Genomic DNA, 15,934 nt, shown 5'->3' with positions numbered 1-15,934 from the left:
CTAATATATTATATAGACTCATTACAAGCAAAGTAAGATATTTCAAACCTTTATTTGATATAATATTTATGATTATGGCTTACAGCTTATGAAAACCCCAAATTCAGAATCTCAGAAAATTAGAATATTACATGAAATCAATAAAAAAAAAAGGATTTTAAATACAGAAATGTCGGCCCTCTGAAAAGTATAATCATGCATATGTACTCAGTACTTGGTTTGGGCCCCTTTTGCATTAATTACTGCCTCAATGCGGCATGGCATGGATGCTATCAGCCTGTGGCACTGCTGAGGTGTTATGGAAGACCAAGATGCTTCAATAGCGGCCTTCAGCTCTTCTGCATTGTTTGGTCTCATGTCTCTCATCTTCCTCTTAGCAATGCCCCATAGATTCTCTATGGGGTTCAGGTCAGGCGAGTTTGCTGGCCAATCAAGCACAGTAATACCATGGTCATTGAACCAGGTTTTGGTACTTTTGGCAGTGTGGGCAGGTGCCAAGTCCTGCTGGAAAATGAAGTCAGCATCTCCATAAAGCTTGTCTGCTGAAGGAAGCATGAAGTGCTCTAAAATGTCCCGGTAGACGGCTGCGTTGACTCTGGACTTAATAAAGCACAGTGGACCAACACCAGCCGATGACATGGCTCCCCAAACCAACACAGACTGTGGAAACTTCACACTGGACTTCAAGCATCTTGGATTGTGTGCCTCTCCATTCTTCCTCCAGACTCTGGGACCTTGGTTTCCAAATGAGATGCAAAATTTCTCTCATCAGAAAAGAGGACTTTGGACCACTGAGCAACAGACCAGTTCTTTTTTTCTTTAGCCCAGGTAAGACGTTTGACATTTGAAGCCCATGCCCAGGACCCGTCTGTGTGTGGTGGCTCTTGATGCAGTAACTCCAGCCTCAGTCCACTCCTTGTGAAGCTCCCCCACACATTTGAATGGCCTTTTCCTGACAATCCTCTCCAGGCTACGGTCATCCCTGCTGCTTGTGCATTCCCTTCCACTTAACTTTCTATTAATGTGCTTTGATACAGCACTTTGAGAACATCCAACTTCTTTTGCAATTACCTTTTGAGGCTTTCCCTCCTTGTGGAGGGTGTCAATGATGGTTTTCTGCACAACTGTCAGGTCAGCAGTCTTCCCCATGATTGTGAATTCAACTGAACCAGACTGAGAGACCATTTAAAGGCTCAGGAACCCTTTGCAGGTGTTTTGGATTAATTAGCTGATTAGAGTGTGACACTTTGAGCCTACAATACTGAACCTTTTCACAATATTCTAATTTTCTGAGATTCTGAATTTGGGGTTTTCATAAGCTGTAAGCCATAATCATCTAAATTATATCAAATAAAGGCTTGAAATATCTTACTTTGCTTGTAATGAGTCTATATAATATATTAGTTTCACCTTTTAAGTTGAATTACTGAAATTAATGAACTTTTGCACGATATTCTAATTTTTCGAGTTTCACCTGTAAACATATGACCAAAGGAAACTCTGCTCCATGGTGGTCATGTTTAATGGATTGTCCATTTTTAAAGATTACAGTGACATCTAATGGTCTGCAGAAACTATTAGCAGTGCTATGTGCTGTGAGGCAAGAAAACCTTTCTCAAGCATTGACTACAAATTTTGTAACAAACAAACACTTTGCCTATGCTGCCAGCTTTAGACCAGTTTAGAACTATGATCTCTGATTAACAAGTGCTTTACATCATGTAAATAGACTGAAATGAGACACATTTAAAACTTTTCTCCTGTAAATATGCATTTACAGGGCATTAAAACTGCCTGTGCAGTTTCAACAGCTTTTAGTGTCTAAGTTCAGTTAGCTTTCTGTGCTGTAAACTATCAGGTTTTTAATGGTACATTAATTTACATTCGAAGCATCTTGAGGCCTCCTGTGGTTCCTGAGAACTCCAGCTGCTCAACTGGTACACAGAGACTACATACTGAAAAGATGTACTGTATATCTTGACTGCATGCATGTCATATTTTGTCTTTCTCAGCAAAAATGGTGAAAGGGCATTTCCAGTAACCCTGAAATTAAAGAGCTTGTATGATTCTTCCAACCTTTTCCCTCAGCTAGAAGTGGAGTTGCCGATCATCATATCTATTAATGAGATATGCATTATCTGTTCCCTATATTTAAAAGTGCAATCAGTAATTTTTTCCTCCTTAAAAAGGTTTACTCCTAAAGAAATGAATTGTAATTCTGAAACATGTATAAAATTATGACACTTACATTACATGAGATAAAGAATCTAGTCAAATCAATAACCTTATAAAAGCTGTATTATTCTACAGAGGGTCCACTGCCATGTTAGAAGGATCATATGTGCACAGTCAAATGCAACTCAATAACCACCATATTATTGGAAAATTTTAGTCATTGATTAAATTAATCATTATTAATGTGAATAGTGAATTTCTACAAAGGCATCTGTAACTGAACACTATAGTATTTGAGTGATGCTGCTGCTGCATCCACGCTGTTAGGTGTCACTGTCAATCCAAGATGACAAACAAAAATGTTACTGAATTCTTTTAATGATCACTATTTCTGTCATTATCAGACTTTTGGTGTACATGCTGAATAAATACCAGTGTTACCAGATTTTAAAAAAATAATTAAATTGATGCATTAGGCCTACTTATTTTGCAACTGCTTGTGGTACTCAATTAAACAATTAAAGTTTCCTTATTTTAACTAATGTTCTATGTAGCTGTAACAATTATGTCAATGATTTACAAAATATACACACCTCAATTTCAGGGTTCCCACACTTTTTTACCAATGTATTTTCATGACTTTTCCATGAACTTTCCTGTTTATTCATTGTTACTGTATAATGAATTAATAATAATAATCATCATAATAAGAATAATGAGATTTCTGGGGTGAAATTGTTTTATTTCTATATGTAATTTTGTTGCAGCTGCATCTGCAGTATATGTAAGCCTATCTACCTGAGCATATACAGGATCAACAGTGTGTTAAAACGCCGATCATTTTGTCCACTAATCCCTGCTACTGTATATTGAATGAAGACCTATGTTGCTCATCTGAAGTCTGAATTTCAGTCGTTCAAGTGTGCAGCAACAGTAGGCATTTTAATGGTGTGAAAGTTGTGGTCTGAACTGAATCTTTGGTTTCAACCAAAGACATTTGTTTAAGAAAACAGTGCAGCATCTACAGACCTAATCTGTTTTTTTTTTTTTTTTTTGTTTTTTTTCCAGAATGGAGGAATACCTAAACATGCAAGCAAGCCACTATATGTAGCAAGTAAATTAAACTATTATTTACTTTTAATATTTCAGCAACCTTGTTTAGCTAGACATTCAATTCAGAATATTGAATTGACAATAAAGATTTAAGTCAATATGACAACAAGAAATCATGCCACTTTGAGAACTTAAGTCTTTATTTTGATACTAGACAGAAAACAAAACTTACAGTCAGATATACAGTAGTTCCTCATATCCAGAAAAATAAGACAGGATTTATTGAAAAACAAACAAACATACAGAGAGATAGTAAAACGTTCAAAGTAGGGTTAGTATAGTAATAATAAGAAACATTGTAACAATAACATAACAAATATCAAGCCTGCACGTTGTGACGCAACATCACAAGGCAGTTTTATAGAACAGTGTGCACTCTTGTTACTTTTTAAATGTTTTTATTATTGTATGGTATTATTTTACTTATTAAGCCATTAAGCCTGTATAACGAAGTTAATGAATGAGAAAGTGATTGACAAACTTATTTAGCTGTACTATTGCCTCTAATCTAATCTAATACTTCTTTGCTAGGTCTAAAACATAATAAGTGTAAAAAGGTGTTTCATTTGTACACTGTGCATGACCATACTGAGAGTTTGTGACAAAGTATCTTTGGAATTAATTATTTATGAATTAATCTTTGGAAAAAAATAATATATTTCAAGTAGCAGCTATAAAAGAAACCATTTATGTCAAGCCTGGAAAAATGTATTGGCACTTTTAAAGCGCACTGTCTTTGCTGTTTTGGTTATTTATTTATTTGTATTATTTTTACAACTACATACAGTAGGACTACCACATTAAAAGCGCAAATATGTTTCAAGATTTTGATACATTTGAATGTTATATTTTCTCACAAACATAGTTAATTAATCATTAAAGTATTAAAACAGATAAAAAGCCAAACCTGAATCAATCCAGCTTCATATGTTTATATAAAATACAGTATAAACTGTATTTAAATACATAGCATGGTTACAATTATTTAGTGCATTTATCTACTTATGAGATAATTAATAATAATAAGCTAAACATTTTTTAATTATCAAACGTTTACACAAATGTCATCTATCAAGTTTATTAACTTACCCAAAAATAATCATCAAAAAATGTTACGTGAACTCAGCTAATTTAATGCCTTATAAAATAACAGAAAGCACAAAGATAAATAAATAATTAAATACACAACCTCAAGTCTAAAATATAAATACCATCATCTAGAATGATGATCTAGAAAACGTACTTCTATTTCTAATACGATATAGTCTAACTACATTGTTGCAAAGATGAAAGACTATTGCCTGTTCCGTCGCTCGTTCGGTTCAGTACTGCATACCTGCGACATCGCGCCCGTGACCGCATTTTTCTCGGCTTGCATAACATATCGCGTGACTTACTGAGGGACACAAGAGATGATGGTAGGAGGGGATTCAGCATCGGCGTCTTCCGCGTTTTCCCGGATTTCAACCACTGGTCTGATATCATCGTGTCCTCTCCCTTCACGTTTTTATGCTCGGCCCTCCCTGCCAATTCACTTAGTTGTAAAGAAATAAAATATTAAATCAATTATATATACCCCGACCCCCCCTCCCCTCACCTCTTTCTCTCCCCCCTTTGCAAATATCTACCACCGTCTTCCTTCTCCTCATGCAGCATCGGAGACTTGGGTCCCGGAGTACCGGCTCCAGCCATGTCTGCGAGGAATACAGCGGTTGGCAGCGGTGACGGAGCGACGGGGGAAAGGACAGGTAACTCACTGTTTAAAATACATCAAGACGCATCCGCTTGTATATGATGAACGCTTTAAGCGGAGAGAGTTGGTGTAGATCGCGCTGTTCGCCGGGTGGAGGAGAGGGGAGCTCTCGGTGTTCCCCGCTGATTGGTTTGCACACTTTGCGTTCGCAGCGAAACTAGGTCAGTAGTTCAGTAGAGCGAAGTCGGGCAAACCGAGTAGAGGCGCATTGGACGAGCGCTCTGAAAAACTACACGCACAACACTGGCACATTTGGTGCTGTTTACGCTCTAACGCTGCATCGAGATGTCTTTGAAGCTCTTATTGTGACCGAGAAGCATGCTCATTAAATCAAGAATGTTGTGATGTAGTCATTTTCGAGCCCTTGGCAGATTGGCTGCCGTCACATTAAAACAAATCTGTTTTGATGTTTCCATTGTGTTTGTTTACTAGCTTGTGGTGATTCTTTTACCGCTTTTTATATTTGAATGAAATTGATCTTCTTCGTTTTGCCTTTTTTTTTTTATTTATTTAAATCAAACCTTTATGTAGGCCCTACCAAGAACCAAGATTCTTATAGTTCATACTAATTTGTACGGGTCGGACAAGTATCCAGAAAATAGCAAAAAGTAAATAAATAAAAAGTATGCAATCCATTGTTTTTTTTTTTTTGTATGTTTGTATATATACGAATTGGTGTGATTTATACAATAAAGGAGTGGGTCTCAACCAGGGGGTCGGGACCCACTAGGGGGCCTCAGCACACTTCCAGGGGGGCCTCAAGATATCTTTATATGATTTAAAATATGATAGATTATGATATATTTTGTATAACTATTATAATTAAACTTACTGACAATGCTAAAAAAGAAAAATGTAATAACTCCCTTCGACAGTTCAGACATTTCTGGAATCACAAAGTTTTAAGGAAATATCTTATAATATAAATATTGAATAGCCTACATGGGGGCCTTTGAATATTTCTCAGACAATGGGGGGTCAAAAATGTTGAGAACCACTGCATTAGAGGGCACAAGGAAAATGTAAAAATGGTGTCATGCTTTGGATAAATACCCTTAATTTGTTATTATTATTCTAATATTTTTTCATTACATGTTGGCTATTTATTGCACTGATGTTTCATTGACATTTGTCCAAGAGAAATAAACAAAGTTCTGGAACGGAGTCCTAAGAATTGACCATTTTCTAGAATTCCGAGTCACATCTCCGCATAGTGACTGATTTCAAACTGATTTTATCACTGCTTCTTAAAGTTTATTCCATACTTCTCTTTACTTAAGTTAGTGTGTTGCACAGATATATTTTGTAATCAAAATTTGTCTATTTTAAATTTGGCGACAAAATATAATGATATAATTCTTGTTGATCAAATCTAGTGCAAATGCCTTCCCATACTGCATTCAGTCTCCTCTTTAATGAGTGAAGCTGTGCATTGTGACATCAATCGGCATCATTTGCATTATGAGGTCATAGCGATGCCTGATCTAGTCCGATTTCAGAGCGTGTTTGGAACCTTGTAACGTGACGGTTGTGTAATATGTAGGTCAAACTCGGCACGCTTTTAAGCCAAGGCTGTATTGCCATTATCTTCCTCAGGCGCTGCTTTCTCTCTTCAGCCTAACTCAATCAGTGATCCTTTGCACAACTAGGCTACAAACATCTGTAGAAGTGAAGCTGTCCATCGTAAGAGCACAACTGTGCTCTTTATTCTTGTTAAAATGTGTAACCTAAATCTGCTGTCAGTTTGGCTTGTCTCCTGACAGACACTCTCTCCTCTCCCCTCCCTTGCACTGAAAAACGTGACTGGAATTTAGGGTCTCATCTGGAAAGTATGTCTCTTAAGTAACTGGCTTTTTGAGTTACAGATTCCAGTCATTTCTGTGATTTAATTTTTTTTTCATGTCAATACATTTTATAGGGCTATTCGATATATTCTGGCATAGCCGACAAATAAAATACTCTTGCTGGCATTAATTATAAACAGTATTTAGAAAAATATGCATAGAAGTTAGAACAATATGATTTTATTCTTTAAAGTGTCCTAAGTTAACAAAATACGTAGTACTTGGTTAAAAGCCTTGTCAAGCAAAACATTAATATTATATATATATATATATATATATTTTTTTTTTAACCAAACTTAAAGATATTCCTTGCATAGAATAAAAAAAAAACTTTCATCGCATGCAATCGCATGCAATCGCATGCAATCAAATAAAATAAAAATATTTAAAAGTTTAGCCATCTTGAAATGAGAAACAGCTTGGCTGTTTCTGTTATTATTTTATTGTTATTATTATGCTATTATGTCGTGTTTTGCAATTACAGATTGTTTCAGGACAGGGTAATTAAAATTGAACTACTCTAGGACTAATTCATGATTTGTATACATCTTGAAGCAGCATGTGTTTATGCTCTGCATGTTTATTAAACATATGTCAACATAAGTTTAATCATTACTCTCACATCGTACAAATGCATCGTTTAAAGGATGTTTTAAAAGATGCTTTAGTTTCATAAACTGAAGATGTAAAAAACATAAAAAGTCAACAGGCTTTATTTACACGCATTTGTGAGGAAAACGAAGGTCGTAAAGTTAAAGGAGAAGATTTGATTAAAAGTAGGTCAGCAGAAATTGGATTTATATTGCCATGCTTCTGTACATGTGTGTGTTTTAAGCAGCACTTACTGTCTATATATAGAAGCATATGTACAACAGAGGAAATGTGTTGCATGACAGGTTGCTGCACCTGATCCCAAGCTATTTTACTTCTACAATCACATTTGTTGCGACAAATATCAATATTTAAGTACTTTTTAACTGTAAACCATCACTTCTGGTCAGCAGCGGTATACGTATTCACGTGGCCTATCATGTGATGAATTTGAGTTGGTGTGTTACGGATGTCATATCGGTTGAGGCATTGACTATGGTTACATGGACATCGGAAAGTGGCTTATTGCAAGAAAGAGGGTTATTACGAGTAAACAGCATACCTGTTGACATGCACTGTATAAGCAGCATACTCTTTACTCCTGTATACATGTAGCTCCGTCAGTAAGCAGCTTTCACCATAGCAACATAATTTTCCAGTGACGCTTGTGGAAATAACACACATGGCATCCGAGGAAGACTTCACTATTTTACTCTCTGTTGATTTGTTTTATTTACAGATATCCCAGTTGTTGCAATGTTTGTTTCCTTCAATTATCCTGACCTGCTGCAGAATTGCAGTGCAGTGGTGGGGCTTTCCCTCACAAAACTCCAGGATTCTTCTGTACAGCGTTCTTCCTACTCAGGTTTAAACAGTGCTGCTCTTCTGGGTGTGTTGAAAGTGCATCAGTACTCACATGAACATGCCAAAGCATTTACTTCACATGCGCATACCGCTGCTGACCGGAGGCGATGAGTGTGCTCGAACCCGCAAGGGGGCTGGCATGGCCTGGGTCTGGTAGGCCAGAGAGATGGCGTCAACGACCCAGTGAGCTAACCTCTGTTTGGCGACGGCGTTCCCTTTCCGCCGTCAGCCGAAGCAGACAAAGAGCTGCTCAGAACATCTAAAGCTCTGCGTGCAGTCCAAATAGATATGGAAAGCACGTACTGGACACAGCAACGAAAAGGCTGGGTCTGCCTCCTCCTGGGGCAGTGCTTGCAGGTTCACGACCTGGTCCCTGAAGGGGGTCGTAGAACCTTGGGCACGTAGCCCGGTCGCAGTCTTAGGATGACGTGAGTATCTGCCGGACCGAATTAAAGGCAAGTGTCGCTGACAGAGAACGCTTGCAGGTCCCCAACCCTCTTGATGGAAGCGAGCGCTATCAAGAGGGCCATCTTCAAGGAGAAGGCCTTGAGCTCAACTGAGTCAAGCGGCTCGAAGAGGGGTCTCTGAAGGCCCGAGAGGACCACTGAGAGATCCCAGGAGGGGAATAGGCTAGGCCGGAGAGGGTTCAGTCTCCGGGCGCCTTTCAGGAACATGATAATCAAGTCGTGCTTACCTAGGGACCTGCCATCTACTGCGTTGTGGTGGGCTGCGATAGCAGCTACATACACCTTCAAGGTGGAGGGGGACAGCCTCCCCTCCAGCCTCTCTTGCAGGAATGAAAGCACTGACCGAACTGCGCACCTCTGCGGGTCTTCAGACCGGGAAGAACACCAATTTGCGAACAAGCACCACTTTAGAGCGTAAAGCTGCCTGGTAGAGGGAGCTCTGGCTTGGTTTATTGTGTCTATGACTGCAGGTGGTAGGTGACTTAGATCTTCCGCATCCCGTCCAGGGGCCAGATGTGGAGGTTCCAGAGGTCTGGTCGTGAATGCCAGAGGGTGCCCCATCCCTGGGAAAGAAGGTCCTTCCTCATGGGAATTTGCCAGGGAGGGTGCTGTCGCGAGGAGCGTGAGATCTGAGAATCAAATCCGAATGGGCCAGTAAGGAGCCACTAGGGTGAATTGTTCCTCGTACTCCCTGACCTTGCACAGCACCAGTGCAAGAAGGCTCACTGGGGGAAATGCATACTTGCGCAGCCCCCGGGGCCAGCTGTGTGCCTCCACTCTCCCCTGGGTGAAACCTGTCGTGACAGGCGTGCTGTCATTGAGACTGAGTCTTACTCCATGGTGAGAAAAGAGATGCCGCCGTGAATTTTTTTTTATTGCTTCTACCAAAAGCAAGTTTAAAATGTTTTACAGATACATTTTTTTTAAAGGTACAGATTGCTATCAATCAATTATCAGAATTATTACCCCAAATGACCCAATTATCAGAATAGTCACAAGCATTCTCTTGATTGATCTATCAGTTGGACCCCCAAAGGATGAAAACAGCAACAAGGGGGAAATAAAACCCCCAAATACCATTTTTTCTGTTTAAAAGAGAAGTTTTATTCCCAGCCTGACAGCATTTATTTTTATATGTATTTATAAAGTCACAATCAGCCATTGAGTCATGATTTGTGTGAAAGTGAATAAAACGCACATTTGTAGTGCCTCTAGTGTTCATTTTTCCTAGAAACTGCAGGGAATTGTACTTAGAGATACATGAAACAAGATTTGTAAAAATTTATTTAAGTCACTTTTTCACTATGAGACCAGGTTGGTCATTCCAGAGCCGCTAGCAACACAGACAGAAATTAGAAATAATTTAGTATGTTTAAATGCACAGCAATACACTGAAAAAAACCTGCCTATTTAAAAAACAAAAAAATATATTGTAAGAAATGTACTTTTGCATGAGATATGAAATCATCTGGTTTTTCTCTGCTTCTGACGTCAAAACTTAAACAGTTATGCATACAACACTGATTAGGATAATCAGTAAGAACATAAGATATTTAGATTCAACATAAAATTTGGGTAATGGGCACAGACATACATGTGTCAATCTGTTTTCGCTTACACCGTTTAGGACCTTACCCCAATAAAGGAAACCTGTCTGAAGTATTTAGACTTTACAATTTGTTGGCTTATTAAGCATAATCTGATCAGTGTACTTAGTGATTGTTTTCAAACAGGATTCCTGAACAAGCCCCACATCTGAAATTGGTCAGACAGACGAATAGTCCCGGCTAAGCTCATAGCATTTGCTCAATGCTTATACAGCAATGTTTAGATAGACACAGTGTTTGCACTTTTCAACTTACAAACAAGATAAACATAATAGCTGAAGTGTAAACACAATAGTGTATTATATGAATATTTAATGTCACAAATTATAAGAGACTTGTTTTACAATAGCCAAATCGTTACTCACATCTATTGAACATATTGGGGCAACCTTGCTGTGATGCACCATCATGAAGATTAGAGAAAGGATAACATGGAAATGACTGACTTTGTTTACTTGTTTGCTCAGACTTCAACCGGACAATTAATCTAGGTTTTTTGAACACATGAAAGAGGTAGATGGAACAGTGAGATAAGGCTGGATGGAACGCAGGTCTACTAAAATACTACCAAGGTGTGGTGCCAAAAGTGTACCAAAATTCAGTTCACTATTCAATTCAGCGGAATCACTGACCTACTTTCACATACGTTTGTCACGTTTCTTGCACAATGTATGACGTAATTCAATTCAGTTTAGGCATGTATCTCATACAGCTCCATTGTTTTTTCCATTATAAGAGTAGTGCATGCATTGTTGTTTATGTAGTTTTTGTCTTCAGTTGATTATTGTGCAAGTCTATTGCTTTTAATCACATTTAAACTAGATAGCAAGAGTCACGGTGGTTGCTCAAATGTAGTGCTGTAATTCAAATTTCTCTCATCAATATTAAAAGGAAATGCTTCTAATTTGAAATTTTCTAATTTAATACTACTGATTCTAATTTAATTTTTGCTTTTTTTAATTATGAATTATGGTAATTAAGTAACTTAATTTCTTGGTTTAAATTAGATTGTGAATTCCAGATTTCTGTATGGACATTTGAATGACCCTTTTCATGTACCTCTTTTATTAAATAAATTGAAAAAAATTAAATTTGTTCCTTTCCCACACATGCATACACATTACACTTTATGTCACTGTGTGGTTTAATTTAAACCTGTATTTTGTGCAGAGTGTGTTTGAATGGTCCAATGGTTAGTGAAGTCTTAGAAAATCACTCTCACTAGTGTATAAATAGTGAATCAGTGAAATGGGCTTTCTCTCATGCACAGGATTAAAAATCAGGTTGTTGCCAATCTGTTAACGACTATTTAGGTCACAGAGCTTGTGGAGCTGTGTTAAATATAGGAGCCAGGGACGTGAGCTAGTGTTTTGCCTGGCCCAGTCCATTGTCGCTTGAACATCGTGGCAATGTCACAATACATAGAAACACACACACGGCATGTGTACACATGGCCGGTCCAAGGACATGCATTTCAGGGCCAGACCAGGTGGAGCATGTCTGTTGATTTTAGAAGCTTAAGGTAACAGGTGAAGCTGGCGGAAAAACAGACTGCTCTGTGATAGCCTGTTTATGAATAAGATGCTCTACTTGTGTCGAGTTTGTGAATGGATTATGGGATATAGTGCTGAATGGCAGTAACAAATGGCTAGAAGGACTGGTAAAAACAATACAATTGTGGGTACTACTTGTGCTATACTTGCTTTCATGCACAACAGTAACTGAAAAAAAGAAAAAATATATATATATATATATATATATATATATATAATATTATTATATATATTATATTTTCAAACAGGTTTCGTGTACAAGCCCCATATCTGCTCAAAGCATTCAGCTCAATGCTTAAACAATAATGTTTAGATAGACACAGTGTTTGCACTTTTCAACTACAAACAAGCATAAACATAATAGCTGAAGTGTAAACACAATAGTGTATTATATGAATATTTAATGTCACAAATTATATGAGACTTGTTTTACTATAGCCAATAGCACATATACACTTTACAAGCAATATATAAAAAAACTATATATATATATATATATATATATATATATATATATATATATAAGTAATTGTAAAAGTAATTGGAAAGAAATTGCCTTAGAAAAGTGCAGTTAGGCATAAAGAATGGTCTAGCATAATTTGTTTGCAGATACCACTTGATTTAATATTTTGTTATCTATAAAGTTATAGGAATAATTTTTAAGAAAAAATATCTCATTATTACTCAATCTTATGCCATCCCAGATGTGCATGACTTTCTTTCATCTGCTAAACACTAATGAGGATTTTTATAAGATTTTTTCAGCTCTTTTGGTCCATACAATGCAAGTGAATGGGAGCCAACATTTTGAAGCTCCAAAAATCATATAAATCAGCATAAAAGTAATCCAGAAGACTCCAGTGGTTAAATCAATGTTTTCAGAAGTGATATGATAGGTGTGGGTGAGAAACAGATCACTTTCACATTCTTCTTGTATTTTTGGTGATTTACATTCTTCATGCATATCGCTCCCTACTGAACAGGGAGAAGAATTTCAAGCAAAAAAGGCTTAAATATTGATCTGTTTCTCACCCAAACCTATTATATCACTTCTGACAATATGGACTAAAACACTGGAGTCATGTGGATTACTTTTATGATGCCTTTATTTACTTTTTGGATTGTCAACATTTTGGCACCTCATTCACTTGCATTGAATGAACCTACAGAGCTTAAATATTCTTCTAAAAATCATAATTTGTGTTCTGCAAAAGAAAGAAAGTCATACACATCTGTAACGGCATGAGGGTGAGTAAACGATCAGAGAATTTTGGGGTAAACTATACCTTTAAATTAATATACTTTTAAGTTTGACTTATTGTCTAAATATTTTTGGCGTCACTGTAACTATTTTGCTATAAAGGCTCGTCAAGCTTTTTTTTCACAGGAAGCTGTAGACTGTACATTCAATTAAAATCATGTTGGTCTCACTGTCTGTATGGAGAAAAGGACAGAGTGATGCAAGTTGATAGTCTGTGATAAACTAGGTTTTGTGCTCATGGTCACCCAACCTCAATGCGACTGATAATTGTTTATGTGGACCCAGTTGTAAACTGGGTTTCTGGGTTTTAAGATTACACTTTAAAACATTTTTTTTTATTTTTCTCGTGGTGACGACCTGACCCGTTTATTATTTAAGCCATTGGTCAGACAAAAAGTATTACTCTGAATTCACAACAAATTCCTTTTGATTGTTTGTGCGTCAATTACAGATGGTCTTATTCTTTCAATGTCTGTTATGAAATCTATTCCACAGTGTCCTGGTTTCACATAGTTATGTAGCACATAGTTGGACAGTGGAGCGCACTCAAGTTAAAGTTGTGTTTTGGCTTGTTTCTGTTTGTCTCCACAATACAGTGACATTAAAACATGTCTGTCAGTAAGACGTGTCGCCCACTTAATCTTGTAAACTGCATAATTTTTGTTTTGTTACCATACATATAAAGTGCCTATTATATACAGATATCTGTAATTGAGAGGTTTACATTAGAACACGAGTAAAAAAAAAAAAATTGTGTCAAAATACATTTTCTACATGGTAATATGAGTTTTATATCAAGCCAATTTATTCAGATCTAATATGTTTTATCATGATATTGTATATGTATATATATATATATATATATATATATATATATATATATATATATGCATCCATGCAAAAGATAAAAGATTAGTTATGAATTATTAAATCAAAGTATGGTATGATAGCTGTATAAAGTGTCTGATGCTTTGGGGTAAGTTGTGTCAGTGGCTTAAATAACAGTACTTGTAAACTTCAAATGCAGTAATATGATTACAAATCTATTTATGTATACTTGATAGAATGATCACATGCACATTTGAAAAATCTTACATAGATTTTACATTTAGTTTTGTCTAATTTTCCTGTATGAAGATTATTTGCATTTTTCTTTGCATTATTTATGTTAACATAAGTTTCTATTTGTTAACAATAGTAAATACATTAAACATGTATCATGACCTAACAATGAGCGAGTGTTTATCTAGGTTCATGTTTATTTCTAAAAATACAATAGTTCATTGTTAGTTCATGTTAGTCAATAATGCATTTTAAACATTTGCATTTAAAGATGTATTCGTATTTTCTCTAAATTAATATTACTCAAGATTTTTGAGTGCTAAAAAGTTTTGCTCATTGTTACTTACTTCATGTTAACTAATGTTAACAAATACTACATTGTTGTATTTATCCTTATATTCATTTTATTTTAAATGTTTTTCTTTGAAAAGTAAATCATTCACATCAACTTTGTGACTCAACTGACTGATGACTGATTACCAGTAAAGTGGCATCACTGGACAACTTTTGTTTGATGAGTTGTTATTTCTTTTGTGCTGTTATACACACATTTTTCTGATTTCAGTGTATAGCTGACAGACACAATGAAATATCGTTAGTTGTTTTAGTTTTATCAATCTTCTCAAGTCCCAATGCAAAGAGGACAACCTAAGTAAAAAGTGTCACAATTTATCTTCCCTATGGCAGGAGATGCACTAGAGGAAGAACCCCAGGGACTCTCTGCCTCTCTGTCTTGTCTGATGACCCCCTTTTCAGCCGCTGGTATGGCCTCAGGCATGGAGTTGCCCAGGAAAAGGAAAGGCAGCATGGACCTGTAAGTGTATTTATAAATGAGTTGGCCACAACTGTGTCTAGAAAGAGTATGCGTGTGGGTGTGCAAGTATAAATGTTTGAAATTTACTTATATAGATTTTATTGCTGCTTAGTATGACTAGTATCCTTTTGTTTTGCCTGTCCCCCCATGTCCTGCTTATCTGAATGAGCCGAGATGCATGAGAAGGGTAATGCTGTACTGTCCTCTCCGAGTCACGGCAACATTTCATGAGTCACTTTAATTATCTCACCACTTTGTTTCCAGGGAAACTAAATCTGCTTTAAATCTAGATGAGGATATGGAGGACGATCAGGGCAGGTATTGTACCAATTACCAACACTTGGTTACAATTTATGTGTTAGTTGACACAAAATGGTGCATCTTTATTCCCGATTTTAATAAAAAATTTTATCATCACGATTTTATTAAATTATTTTTTATATTATTTGTTGTAGATCGGAAGGAGATGACCTGCATTTAAAAATTAAGTGTGTCAGGTACTTATCGTATCTAACTATTGATTAGTATAATTATACTTTTTGTTTGGCAATTATTCGTTTTCACAATCATGCAGACTCGTACATGAAAGCTGAGTGTGTAAATTTGTTATGTTAAGTTACTAAAGTATTACGAATAAGAAATGTGGAAATTTCTTCCCAAAAGTTTAAACACTGTCTCTGTGGTGTTATCAAAACAAATGGATCAGCCCTGGTACAGCAACATTGGCTAAACCAATGATTTGAGTTTAGGGCGGAACTATCTGTTTGCTCAGCCAATGGCAAACAGGGAGCATTTAAGAAAGAAATCTGCATTCTTGCAATTTCGCTTGT

General features: G+C 36.5%; 1 protein-coding gene across 1 annotated transcript in view; it reads left to right on the top strand.

The window, feature by feature from the left end:
• The first annotated feature begins 4,978 nt into the window (after positions 1-4,978).
• bmal2 (basic helix-loop-helix ARNT like 2) overlaps positions 4,979-15,934 on the top strand; it is a 35,441-nt gene continuing 24,485 nt past the window's right edge. Inside the window, exons 1-4 of the mRNA XM_052096768.1 lie at positions 4,979-5,036; positions 14,978-15,104; positions 15,369-15,422; positions 15,560-15,601. Coding sequence (XP_051952728.1) covers positions 4,979-5,036; positions 14,978-15,104; positions 15,369-15,422; positions 15,560-15,601 — 281 coding nt within the window. The remainder of the gene's footprint in view (positions 5,037-14,977; positions 15,105-15,368; positions 15,423-15,559; positions 15,602-15,934) is intronic.

The sequence above is a fragment of the Xyrauchen texanus genome, chromosome 29 (assembly GCF_025860055.1).
Source record: "Xyrauchen texanus isolate HMW12.3.18 chromosome 29, RBS_HiC_50CHRs, whole genome shotgun sequence".
In the NCBI taxonomy this organism is placed as follows: Eukaryota; Metazoa; Chordata; class Actinopteri; order Cypriniformes; family Catostomidae; genus Xyrauchen; species Xyrauchen texanus.
This window is presented reverse-complemented; position numbering and strand designations above follow the sequence as displayed.